Source organism: Buteo buteo, unplaced genomic scaffold (assembly GCF_964188355.1).
Source record: "Buteo buteo unplaced genomic scaffold, bButBut1.hap1.1 HAP1_SCAFFOLD_96, whole genome shotgun sequence".
NCBI classification, from domain to species: domain Eukaryota; kingdom Metazoa; phylum Chordata; class Aves; order Accipitriformes; family Accipitridae; genus Buteo; species Buteo buteo.
The window spans coordinates 178,366-191,282 of record NW_027439260.1 but is presented as its reverse complement, the minus strand read 5'-3'; the positions used below and the strand labels follow the sequence as shown (position 1 = coordinate 191,282).

The following is a 12,917-nucleotide window of genomic DNA, read 5'->3' as shown; positions in this document are numbered from 1 at the left end:
GGCACCGGCACCTCGCCTCCCATCCCCGCTGTCGCCGACTGGCCCGCGTCCTCGGTCCACGGCGAGGGTCCTCCTCTCCCGGGCAGGATGGGCCAGGCCAACTGCTGCTGCGGCTCCAGGTGAGCTCTCCCTGTGCCTCGGGGGCACGGCCGGGACCCGCGGTGGCAGCGGCCTTTCTCATGCCCGCCGCTCTCTGCTCTGCAGGGAGGCTCTCGCCGACGCCGAGGCGGTGCTGAGCGCGGACGTGCGGCTGACCCGGGGCCGCAAGAGGAGCGAGAGACGCCTTCTCCTCCTCCAGGAGGAACTGGTGATCGCCAAGTTGCAGTAAGACCCTCAGAGCCCAGCTGCCTTTCCCCCAGCCCTGGCCCTGGCCCCAGCCCCGGGACACCCCGGCCCCAGCCCCAGGCCCCGGCCCCTTGGTGCTGGATGCGCCCATCGATGTCTGTCCCAAGGGCAGGTGGGGGACAGGGCTCGGCCCGGGGGGACCCCGAGGAGGACACCCCCAGCTCACCGCCTGCCTCTCCTCTCTGCTCTCTGCAGACGCGGCACCAGCCTGCGCCCACAGCTCCGCCTGGCCCTGGACCAGCTGTGGGTGCTGAGCGGCGGAAAGGAGGCGGCGGAGGACGAGGAAGAGGAGAAAGGCGGTGATGAGGACAGGACCTCCATCCTCCTCGTCTGGCCCAGCGGCTCCTGCATCGCCACTTTCGGGTGAGTGCCACGGCCAGGCGGGAGACGTTCCCAAGCACACCCGCACCATCATGAGAACGGCCTCTGCCCTGCGTGCAGAGCCTGGGCAAGGAGCGAGCAGCATGCCGGCAGGGAGGGATGGGGGCATGGGCAGGTCCCGCATCCCCTTTGGGTCCCCAGAAGGGGAGGGCGAAAGCAGCTGCTCTGGCAGGACACGGGGAGCCAGGGCTCGGGCAGCGCCTCTGTCCTGCCCCACGGGGCTTCGTCCCACTCTGGCGTCCTTCCCCACGGGGCAGGGCTGCGCAGGCGCCCGCCTCTGCCCACGGGCTGGGGGGCAGCGGGGCCTGACGCTGGTTCTCCTCTCTTTCTGCAGCTCCCGGGCGCTGAAGGAGCTGTGGGTGGGCACGCTGCTGGGGTAAGCCGCGGGGATGCTGCAGGTGCAGCCGGACGGGGGAACGCAGCTCCTCAGCTGGGGAGAGATGCCCCCGTGGCTGCCGGCCGCTCTCGCTCGGGCAGAGCTGCCGCAGGAGGGAGAAGAGGCAGCTTGGGGCTCAGCCAGCTCTCTCCCTGTCCCTTCCCGGTCCACAGGACACCAGAAGGAGCCAAGAGAGCCCGGGTGACGCCTGTCCCATCCATCAGGCTCCTGGAGAAGGAGCTGGGCCGCCGCCACGCCGTGAGTGCCTGCCCGGTCTGGGCTCTGCCCCCGAGCCCTGGTCCTCCCGCCGAGCGAGCGGCAGAGGCATCGCTGCTCACCTGCCTCCGCTCCTTCTCTCTTGCCCAGTGGAGGACATTCAGCGCCTTGAGCCTGGAGAGGCTGATGGAGGGCCAGGCCGAGGTGAGAAGGGCTGCCTTTCGCCCGCCTCTGGCTGTGCCGGCACGTGCGGCCAGTGGGGTGAGGGATGGAGGGAAGGGTGGTGCCGCTCGGGGAGCGGAGAGGGTTGGGGAGCCGCCGGGAATGCCGGCACATCCTGGCCGGCGGTGCTGGGGGGAAACCTGCCCCGCGGGGCAGAAAGCCCGGGAGGGCAGAGGGTCCCGGCTCTGCCACGCTCAGGCTGCCGGTGCCGGCTGGCAGCTCGCCGGCGGCCCTTTGCGCCGCGGGGCTGCTCTCTGAGCGCAGCCTGGTTCTTGCAGGCTGGTCCCAAGCAAGGGCCTCCGACGGTCCCGCCGAGCAGCGGAGGGGGACTTTGCCACGCACCGGGTGAGTTTCGGGAAGAACGGTAAGCTCCTGCAAGCGCTGGAGCTGTGCTCACTTGTCCCTCGAGTGTCGCCATGCAGGTTGGGCAGCCCGAGGCAGGATGTCACCTCCAGGAGGAAGGAAGGACGGACACCCGCTGGGCAGCGGCCGCTGGACGTGGTTCTGCGGGGACACGGAGCCTCTGCTGCTGCCCACAGCTTGGAGGAGGACAGGGCGAGGGCTGGGCCAGGCTCTCCTCTCCTGGTGGCACGCCGGCTCTCAGGAGCCTCCCAACTGGAGCTGCTGAGCCGGAGCTCAGAGGTCCAGCTGCTGGCTCCCTGCCCGTCCTGCTGCACCGCTCAGCACCACGCTGCGGGCAGGGCAGGCCCCGGGAGCGCTGGCCCGGCGGTCTCCGTTGACGGGCTCTTGCTCGGCTTTCCTTTGCAGCAGGAGGGAGCAGCAGCAGGAGGAGGAGGAGGATGGGGCTGCCCTGGCCCTTTGCTCGTCGGAGGACCCCGGCCGCTGCCCAGGTGCCAGGGCAGGTGGGCTCTGGCTGCAGCAGGGCGCTCTTTGGCCAGCCCCTGGCAGCCCTCTGCGGGGAGGACGGCTCCCTGCCCCGGCCCATCCAGGTAAGCCAGCCTGGCCAGGGGGGTCCCCAGCCCTCCAGATGCTCCCTAGAGGCGGTGGGAGCCCTCCCTCCGGCTGCTCCACAGGGCGTCCCCAGGAGCTGCGGGGATGGTGGCTTGGGCTCTTCACCCCCAGCAAGGAGCTCGCTCTGGGGCAGTGCTCTGGCCACCGCTGTCGGAAGGCAGCTCCTCGGCCAAGCAACTGTCCTCCTGCCTCTCCTGCAGGAGCTGCTGGCTGTCCTGCGCCGGGAAGGACCGTCGACGGAGGGGATATTCCGCAAAGCTGCCAGCGGGACGGAACTTCGGGAGCTGCGGGAGGCCCTGGACCGCGACGCCGATGTCGACCTGGGCAACCAGCCTGCACTCCTGCTGGCCGCCGTCTTGAAGGTGAGCGCTTCTGACCTGCGGCTGGAGGAGCTCCTGGCCGGCCTGGAAACTTCAAAGGCTCACCCAGAGCCCTTGGCATTGCAGGACTTCCTCCGAAGCATCCCCGACAAGCTGCTGGTGACCCACCTCTACGAGGACTGGATGGCAGCCATGGAGAGGACCAGCAAGGAGGAGAAGGTCTCCGAGCTGAAAGCGTAAGTGCGGGCAGCAGCCTGCCTGTTGAGCAGGAGCCCTGGCCGCTGGCTGAGAGCACCTGGAAAGCTGGGCAACTCAGCCGCTGGCTCCCCCCTGCCTTGGACAACAGGCCTGGGCAAAATCTGCTTTGTCAACCTAGTGTCCCTGTTCCCTCAGGGTGGCCGAGAAGTTGCCTGCAGCCAACCTCTTCCTCCTCAAGCGGCTGCTGTCCCTCCTTCAGCACATCGGCCGCAACGCAGCCACCAGCAGGATGAGCTGCAGCAACCTGGCCATCTGCCTTGGGCCAAACCTGCTGAGCCCACCCGACGAGGACCTGCTCCCGCTCCAGGCCATGCTGGAGGTGACCGAGAAGGTGCGCTGTGTTGGCAAGCCGGCTGCAGCCTTGCCGGCCCATCCGAGCTTGGCTGCTCAGAGGTCCCTGGCTGCCTCCTCCCTTGAGCAAATGCCGGTGGGGTGGCTGCCTGCAAAGGCAGCCCCGCAGCCACAGCCGTCTGTGCAGAGGCAAGGGTCGGGAGTGGGAAAGGCTGCTTGGGACAACTTCAGGCAGCTGGGTTGAGAGCAAGGGTTTGATGTGTGCAGGTGAACACGCTGGCGCTGTTTATGATTGAAAATTGCGGCGACATTGTTGGGGAGGAGGTGGCTGGCCGCTCCTGTCCATCAGCTGGGGAGTCGCCAGCCCCCACGGACGGAGCCACAGGTATGAGGAGGAACTGAGGGCTGTCCCAGGCTGGGGCTCGGGATACCAGAAACCTCAACGTCAAGAAGAAAACCTGTGTAGGGCTTGGGGTGGGTTTTGCTTTAGGTGTGCTACTTCCAAGGCGTCACTGCTGCACATGGTTTTGCTTTCTAGACCTGCCTTTGGAAGAGCAAAGTGGCCCTGCAGGCAGAGGAGACCAGGGCCACCAGGCAGAAGCCATTCTGCATGCATCCCCCTCTCTGGGTGTCCTCAAAGGAGCTGGGGGAGACATGGTGGCGGAGTCCAAAACGACAGAGGTATGTCAGCTCTGCTCCACAAGCACCGTGACAGTGTCTCTCGGGTAGGAGGGTAGTTTCTGAGGAGGCCAAGTAGCTGCTGGGCCTCCTCCGGCCAGCCGATGGCTTGTGTGTTTGGGGTTCCTCCTCCTCCCCCACGGAATCATACGTTGTATGGAAAACTGGAAAGGTCCTTTCTCAAATGCATTAAGCATGTGCTTAATCCAACCAAATACCTACAAAAAGACAGCGGGGAGTAGCTGTCAACTTGAGAGGGCTTTTGCTCGGATCCTACTTCATCACAGTTTCATCAAGTCTGTTTTGGGGCAGGTGGACTGTGCAAAATGTGGATGGATGATGCAAAGCAGCATCTTCCCCAGAGAGCTAAGGTGGTAATTTGGCAAGCAGTCCCTTACTACTCCAGGCCGTCCCTTGCCACCCCTGAACTCCAACAATTCTGGTTTAGGCACCTCCAGCTTTGCCTCCAGCCACCCTCGAGAGCACGGCAGAGCCCCTGCTACGCCCGCAACAACTGGGCAGCCTTTCAGAGGAAAGAAGGTAAAACGAGTCACTTTGGGTTAAAATCAGAACTGTCTCCGCTGGATCGTGGCCTTACCTATCTAAGCACACTGTGGGATGGAAAGGTTTGCAGGCTCTCCTCGGGACAAGGAAAAGAGAAGGAACCGAAGGAGGAAACAGGCCTGGGGAGATGAAAGCTGTGCAGAAAAAAAGAAGAGGAAGAGAGAAAACAGATTGGGGGATCGCAGACGGAAAAGATGCAGGAAGGTCCGGCAGGTCGAGAAGCCCAGGTGTGTACCAGGCTCTGCTGCTGCGCAGGGTCTGGCAAGAACCCCGTGGCCGCTCCCCAGGGGCTCCCCATCGAGCCCTGCTGCGTGGCACAGGGGCCCTGTGCATCTCTGCGCGCGCACAGCTCTCTAAGGGCATTCCCCGTGGGGATAAGGCGCCAGAGCCCTCCCCTCGGCAATGCCAGCCATAGCTCGCTCTCTTCTGGGCTATGAGCAATTCCTCGTCAACGGTGTTCCCCAGAGAGAGGGCAACCAAACCCTGCCTCTTCCTGGCGCTGTGCATTCAGCAGCGCTCTCTGACTCTGTCCTTGTAGGTGCCGTTTTCCTGTTACTGGCTGAACCCCTGTGAGTCCTGGGCCCGACCCCCACCGCAGTTAATGTTCTCAATAAAACGGTTTTTCTCTCTTCTGACTGTGTCCGCCATCGGCTGTTCTGGAGCGGGCAGCTGCTGTTTGAGGATGACCCCTCGGGGAGGAGTTTGGGATTGTGCCTTGTCCCAGCATCCTTGCCGGCGTGCATGAGGGCTGGGTTCAGGTGCTTTAGGAGTGAAAGCAAGGCACAGAGTTGCACAGGAGGGTGGAGGTTGGAAGGGAGCTGTGGAGGTCGTCCAAGCCCTCTGCTCAAGCAGGCTCCCTTAGAGCAGGTTGCCCAGGACCACGTCCTGGTGCATTTGGGCTACCTCGGAGGAGCAGCCCCATGAGCTCCGAGCGAGGGCAAGATGTAGGCAGACACGGTGGCCAGGAAGGGCTGAAGGTCCGTATGCAGCCACCGTCACCTGCAGCTTGCTGCTCCCTGCGGCCATCACCCTTGCACAGCGAGTGCCGGGCAGTTTCTGCAGAATCCCCTCGCTCATGGCAACGGTATAAACCCAACCGCCGTGCTGGGCGGTAGGAATGCATCAGCTCGCCCCAAAAAGCTTTGGAAGGGGCTCCAACAGCAGCCGGACTGCTGAGGCTTTTGTGCGCCCCGGTGTGATACAGGGGATGCCTGCACCCTGAGGGAGGAGGAAGGATGAGCACTCTCCCCGTCCGTCCGTCCGTGGGTAGGTAACTCTTTTGCTCACAGGTTGTGGTGGTTTAAGCCTGGCCGGTGGCTGAGCACCACACAGCCGCTCGCTCCCTGCCCCCCAGGGGGATGGCGGGGGAGAATCGGAAGGGTGAGAGCCCCGACCGTATCGCCACAGCAGGCTTCGCCCTCCCGGTGTCCCATCACGCTGGGACCCCCCACAGCACTGCCCAGTGACACACTGGGGGGAGTAGGGGGCACTGGGGGGAACCGAGGGGGTCACAGGAGGTTACAGGTGTGTGGGCAGGGGGCGGAAGGGGGGCACTGGGGGACGAGTGGGGAATGGCGGGGGGACCTTAAAGGGTCAGCAGCGGCACAGGGGCCGAGCAGAGGGACGGAGAGTAGCATCTGGCTGGCCCATCGGACCCCTGCCCGTTAACCCAGGCCCCACTGGTGCTGTTCCTCACCCCCAGCGAGCCTCCGCACATCTGCAGGGGGCAGGGGCAGCTCCACACAGGGAGGCCACCAGCAGAGACGTGGTTTTGTCCCTTGGGCTGCTGTGCACGCTGGCCCGGCTGCGAGCCCACGTGAGCCTCAGCCCCCTGTCCCGCGGGTCCCACCACACGCGCGTGACCCAAACGGAACGCTCTGCAAAGTTCGCTCAAAGGAAGCACGTGCTTCCGCCTTGCCCAGTCCTTCCTAAAGGTGTTCCTTGGTAAAGGTGAGGATGTAAGCGGGAACGGAGCCCCTTTCTGGGTTGAACAGCAGGCTGAGGGGGGCTCCTGCTGTGGCGGGGGCACCGGCAAGGGCCAAGCTGGCCAGTCTTCCTTCGTCCCGGTCTTCAGAGGTGGCAACCTCCTGCGTGCTCTGGGCTGGCACAGCCTTGCCCGTGACCCAGGGGAAGTTTCCCTCTCCCCGAGTCCAGAGTCCTGCCCCATACACGGCACCCTGGGGCAAAGGGCAGAGGAACCAAGAGGTTCCCCTCCTTTGCAGGGTCCCCAGCGTCAGCTGTAGCATCGCGCCTATCCTTTGTAGTGCCCAGAGCCTCCTGTTTCGGGCCGAAATCCTCGGTTTTCGGGTCCAAACCCGCCTTTGATGACCCCCAGCCTTTCCTCAGGGCCCACAGCTCCATGCTGAGGCTCTCAGCCCTAAAGGTGGAGTTCGTTGCCTGGCAACCTCCACCCAGCAGTCCCTGGGGAGTCAGTGGGCCCAGGACAGCCAATCGCATTTGAGGAGGCGGGGGCAAGGCATGTGATCGATAGGTAACCCACCAGTCAAGCTTCGAGGCCTGCAGGAGAGGTGGCAAGAGGGGAAAAAGCCGGGCTCCCTGCCGGGTGTGTGTGGGGGGGGGGGTGTTGGTTGGAGGCGGGGCATGCCCGCTCCACCAATCACAGCTGGCAAGAGCAAAGCAGAGATGACTGATGAGCCGCCTGACCCATCACTGGATGGGAGGAGCGATCTCATGCAGCCAATCGGAGGAAACATCGCCTCAGGGAAGGGCGGGCCCCAAAGCAGGGCACAGTGGCAGCCGAGGGGAGCGATCCTCCGAGGCAGCACCGCCTGAAGGGAGGAGACTGGCAGCCCTCCCCAGCTGTGCTGACCCATGGGAGAAGAAGGTGGGGCCTTCTCCTGGGGCCAGGAGTTTCCTCTAGGCACCTGCAGTGCCGAGGGCTCCGGCAGTCCTGGGAGCTGAGTGTGCCAGGCGCAGGGCAAGCGGCTGAGCTGGGCGTTCTCCAGCGGCAGGCATTTGGACGAGGGGGGCTCGGCGGGAACCCGTCTTGCCCTCCCGCTTCTTCTTGTGCTTCTTGAAGTGGAAGCACTTGTGCAAGGCTCCAGGAGGAGTTCATTTGGTGCCCGCCCTTGCTAATTGCAGGTGGGTGGTCTGCAGCGGGCAGGGAATGGGACAGGACTGCTCGCAGGAATGCCGTGGGAGGGGAGGTCCGTCGCTCAGGGAGACAAGGATGAAGGGTGGGCATTGAGGGTTGTGGTGCTTCTCTTCCCAGGTCACCATTACGCGTGAGGAAGCTCTGCTTCCCTGGCAGTGGTCGAACATCTGCCTGCCCTCGGGAAGCCAAAGGCAGAAATCAAGCAAGAGTCGGGATGGAGTTGCAGGAATAGTCGCCACCTGTCGACCCCAGCTGTCGCCCCAGTTCATTCTCTGTGTGGAAAGGCAGTTCAGGGTGCCAGGAAAAGGTAATTTAAGGGATCTCCACTGCTTATCGGTTCTGCTGACTCTCATGACTTTACTGGCATTGTGGCATTTGGTGCTAATGCCAAAGCTCTTGGGGAAATCTGTGTCAGGGTATTGGCATCTCTTAGGGTTGTGATCCTGTGGTAGGGGGGAAAGCTAAAAAAATGAGACACAACTGTAAGTAAAGAAGCAACATTGAGGGGGGGGGGGGAAATACATTTTCCCAAAACACTTTTGAGGTTTAGGGATTTGGTTTGAGAACTCTTGTTTTGGTGACACACTTGCTAATAAGTCCAAAAAGAGATTTATCTTTGCTTTCATTGAGATTTTGACTTGAGTGCAGTTAGTGATCTGCTGAAACCTTAAATCACTCCTGTCATCTGACCAATTCTCTGTTTTGTCTCTACTACTGAGCTGATTTTCTTTTCTCAAATGTGACATAAAATTTGCATGTACTTTCTGGAAATTGAAAGATTTAACAGTGCTTTGTGGAGTGCTATTCAGTCGATGGGCGCATGGCACACAAGAATTTAGGGGTAAAAGTTCTTTTAGAGGTTCTGAGGGTTATGGTCCTGCTGAAAGATTAGTGAGAAATTCAGCTACACAGTTGTCAGGACTCATAAAACTTGCCAAGACTGCAAATATGTGATGTCTGGGCTTTGGTGTTGACTAAGCACAGTGCAAACACAGGTGGATACAAAAGCTGGAAACAAGAGCTTAGGTATAAAAGAACCAAACCAAACCAAAACCCAAGATGATGGAAGAGAGAAAAATGTCCTGCCAAAAATACTCCTTTAATTATTCACCGACAGAAAAGACAACTTCCAGAAGAGATTGTCTTCCTGGATGCAACTGTGAGAAGAAACCTAATTACTGAACCAAAATAGTACACATATTGTAGGATGATAATAATGCATTAAGTATAAAATAAATAAAAAGGCAGAAGAAGCCATGCTGTATTTCCTTCAGATTGTGGATTGCCTCTCTTCCAAAGATACTAGATGTTTATCTGCCCAGTACTAACAGCACTTAAATATTATTTGCTGTTTGTAAATGAAGTATTTGAATTGGAAGTAAAGGCTTAAGATTATGAAGCTTTTCACTGCCAACAAAATGTCTAGGTGCTGAAGGAGCTGGCTGCTTGCTGGTCCCAGGGTGCAGGTAAAGCTACTTTCTGATTATCAGAGATGAATCAGAATCTTGGACATTGCCTGACTCTTCATCATCTCGGTATCGTGCTGAATATCAGTAGCAGGCAGGGAAGGGGGTTCTTGTGTCCCTGTCTGAGATGCCAAATTGTGATTTCTGCTCTCTGTCCCAGGTACGTGCCTGTGCAGGCAGCTAGATGGGAGCTTTCCCTCTGCAGAGCACGGCTCTCTGCGGTTTGCAGAGAATAATGTTTTCTACAGCCTTGTTTTCAGCTTTAGGCAGGTCTGGCTTCATTTTTCGGGGGAGGCAAGAAGGCTTGCCTTCTGGGAGTGTGTTTCACCACTGTCCCATTTTTGCTGAGGTCCATGAGTGTCCCTAGTTGTGAGTAAAGGAGCCCTGGTGGGACTGTGGGCTGGAGATGTGCTGCTTTTTGCCCCTTCTGCCCCTCCTCTGAAGATCTGATAGCAGAAGTGTCTTTGAGACAGGTTTTTTGACCTGCTTCAATGCAGTAATGGATTACTGAGAAGCAGCAGTACCAGGGAGTATGAATGCAATTTTCTCTTGCATGATTTGGCTGAAGATCAGAAATGTGCTTCACTGAATAGGAACATTGTTGATTAAAATGGCATGACTGTTGATGCCATATTACAGCGGTATCTTGCAGTGTTGGAAGCTCAAATCTATCTTTTCGTGTTAACTTAAAGCTTAAACTCTGAGAAGACTGTAGGAATTTAAAAATCACCCTCTGCAACCTATGCAGACCTTGAGGTATGAGCCAGACTGAGAGGAGTGAAGAAAATGTGTTCATGCTTTTTTATCCAGCTGAAAGAGCTCTGTATAGCTTTAAATGCTGTTGCATCTCATTTTTAGTTGAATATAAGCAGATGGTAATAGATTAGGTGTCAGATATCTTGTGAGGGCAACTACCTGGCAATGACATATTATTAACAGTAGTTTAAATGATTGCACTTGTTTCAGAACAAAAAGTGGAGTTCTGTCTATTTTTAATCTGAGTTTCTGAACTATCTGATTGGAACTTAGTACTGGGGAGGCCTTAAATACAATTTTTTTTATGATGATCACTAGGGTGTGATGGTTGTCGGTTATTTTTAGGTGGTATGGTCAAATCAGAGGTGTTGAAAGCTTACCCCTCATCTAATTGGGGTGGGTTTTGTTTGTTTTCGGTGCTTATTTCTTTTGGAAAAGCTGAAGATTAAAATCTCTCTGTATATACCCATGCACCCCTTCTCCATGGTGTTTACATAAATGTTTAGGCTGTTTTCCAGGCTGTTTCCTTCGTGCAAGACTGGTTGGAATCACCTCAAAACACCCTTTTACCCAGCACCTGCGAGGGAGGACCACAGTGTTTGGGGACCTCGGTGGTCCCAGTGCCTGAGGATGGTGTGTGCACACACACACACATTTGTCTGGGGTGTTCCTGCAGCTCCCTGGGACTGGGCTGTAGCCAGGGCCAGGGTTTGTGAAACCCCTTGTCTGAAGATTTCTTGGGACCACAGCACCCACAAGGGCAGGAGCAGAGGGACAGGGAAGAGAAGCATTTAGCAATATTTAGCAGGGGCTCTCACCAAACCAGGCTGATCCACTCTCCAGCTTCTCCCTTAACTTGGGGGGAATCTGCTACCACAGATGTTTCTGGCGTTTGCCGCATCGGGAGGATTGTCAGTGGGCTGCACTGGGAGCAGGTTATGGGAAATAAGAGCCTGTAATGGTCAGACTACAATGCTGGGAGATTTTTACAGTAATGCCCGTGCTGCAAGAATCCAAAGGTCAGAGAGGAAAATTGCAATACCAACTTCAATTAGTGACTAAGAAAGGGAATGACTTTCATGATGTGTCAGACTGTGCCTCTAAGCCCTATGAGAAGCTGCCACCCTTCTCCGATGACAGGTAGCATCGTGGCAGTGGCTACTGCTGGGCCAGGAGCAGCAGGCAGATGCTGCGCAATAAAATGAGAGCAGAGAGCAGGCAGGCTTGGTCTGTGAAGGATCTGCTATCCCATAATTCATTCCCTGCCCTTATTCACTGGAGGCTGAATGTGAGGATCTTTGTTCACTGGGGTTTTTTTGTTTTGGTTTTGTGGTTTGTGGTTTTTTTTTTTTTCCCTCTTTCTTTTGGTTTGGTTTGTGGTTTGTGTTTTTTTTTTAGGGGAGTTTAGGAGAACTGACTATGGGCAGCAGAGAAGATCTGGTGATTCAAAGGATCTTTTTTCAGTTGTTCATGCTAGAAAGTTCTTGGGGTTTTTTGTTTTGTTTTTTTGTTTGCTTCTTCCTGCTGCCACTGAACACCTCTGGGATCCATTACATTTTACGGGGATTGTTGCTTTGGAAGATGGCAGGAGGTCCTGTGGCCCTTTCTGCCAGCCAGCCCTGCAGGAGCAGGGAAGCTCTGCTGGGAGGAGGCCAAGGAAGGGTGTCAACAGCTGCTGTAGAAATCCAGACGAGCAGTTCAGGTACATAGGAGGGATCAGGGGTACAGTCCAAAGGATCCACGCAGGGATGTGCTTGAATGATGACTGTTCCCTCCCACCCCAGTGCTATGAAGGACATTTGTGCCCAGGTCTTGTACCAAGGGACTGTCATACCCTCGTGTACGGGGACCCCTCGTACACGCACCCTGGCATGATTAACTTTGCACAATCTTGGCCCCCTTCCCTGTCTTCAGGGGAACCCGAACTAGTAAAACGTTTTTGGCTTGTTTTTCTTCCTTGCATGGTGAGGATGGACCATGGCAGCATGATGTCCTTACAGTGTCACTTGGTGGGGAGACTTGGACTTGTCCTCTACAGGCTGGACACTAACTGTCCAAATGACTTCCTAGAGCTGGCTGCAACAAAGAAATGCAGTGTCATGCTAAGGAGGAAATGACAGCTGGATAGCTCCCTCCCAGAAGCTATAGCAAAAGAAGAGAATGAGAAAAATGAGGGATAATTGTTCCTGACAATGGTGTCTTTTAAAATCAAAATAGAGATTTTTTTTTTTCCTTCAAAATAGAGATTTTTTTCCTTCAAAATAGAGATTTTTTTTCCTTCAAAATAGAGATTTTTTTTCCTTCAAAATAGAGATTTTTTTTCCTTCAAAATAGAGATTTTTTTTCCTTCAAAATAGAGATTTTTTTTCCTTCAAAATAGAGATTGATTTTTTTTCCTTCAAAATAGAGATTAATTTTTTCCCTTCAAAATAGAGATTATTTTTTTTCCTTCAAAATAGAGATTATTTTTTTTCCTTCAAAATAGAGATTATTTTTTTTCCTTCAAAATAGAGATTATTTTTTTTTCCTTCAAAATAGAGATTATTTTTTTTTCCTTCAAAATACAGGTGTTCTTTTTTCCTTCAAAATAGAGATATTTTTTTTTTTTCCTTCAAAATAGAGATTTTTTTCTTCCTTCAAAATTTCTCAGGAAGTTTTTGGTGATGTTGGACTCTCCAGTGCAGAATGATCTGAACACCGCTGCAGTGTCCTGATGACAGGACTTTTCCAAGCACTCAGCTTTAGAAATAGTCTATGGAAAGATGTCCATGTCCTGGGCATGAGATTTAAAAAAAAAACAAAACAACTAACCAAATTAAGAAAATAAAATTTGAGCGGAAAGTCCTCCTTTCTCCCCAGTGCAATAATTCTTCATGGCACTTGGAATCATGCTCAAAAATGTTGAATCTCTTCCCCTTAAGTTTGAAAGATGGAAGAAAGATTTGAAAATAAACATG

General features: G+C 55.9%; 1 protein-coding gene across 1 annotated transcript in view; it reads left to right on the top strand.

Annotated features, from left to right (window-relative positions):
- LOC142027943 (uncharacterized) overlaps positions 1–4,889 on the top strand; it is a 61,231-nt gene extending 56,342 nt beyond the window's left edge. The window contains exons 10-15 of the mRNA XM_075022100.1: positions 1,819–1,904; positions 2,540–3,068; positions 3,226–3,421; positions 3,649–3,766; positions 3,920–4,062; positions 4,508–4,889. Of these exons, the coding sequence (XP_074878201.1) occupies positions 1,819–1,904; positions 2,540–3,068; positions 3,226–3,421; positions 3,649–3,766; positions 3,920–4,062; positions 4,508–4,603 (1,168 nt within the window). The 3' untranslated portion in view covers positions 4,604–4,889. The remainder of the gene's footprint in view (positions 1–1,818; positions 1,905–2,539; positions 3,069–3,225; positions 3,422–3,648; positions 3,767–3,919; positions 4,063–4,507) is intronic.
- The last annotated feature ends 8,028 nt before the right edge of the window (positions 4,890–12,917 follow it).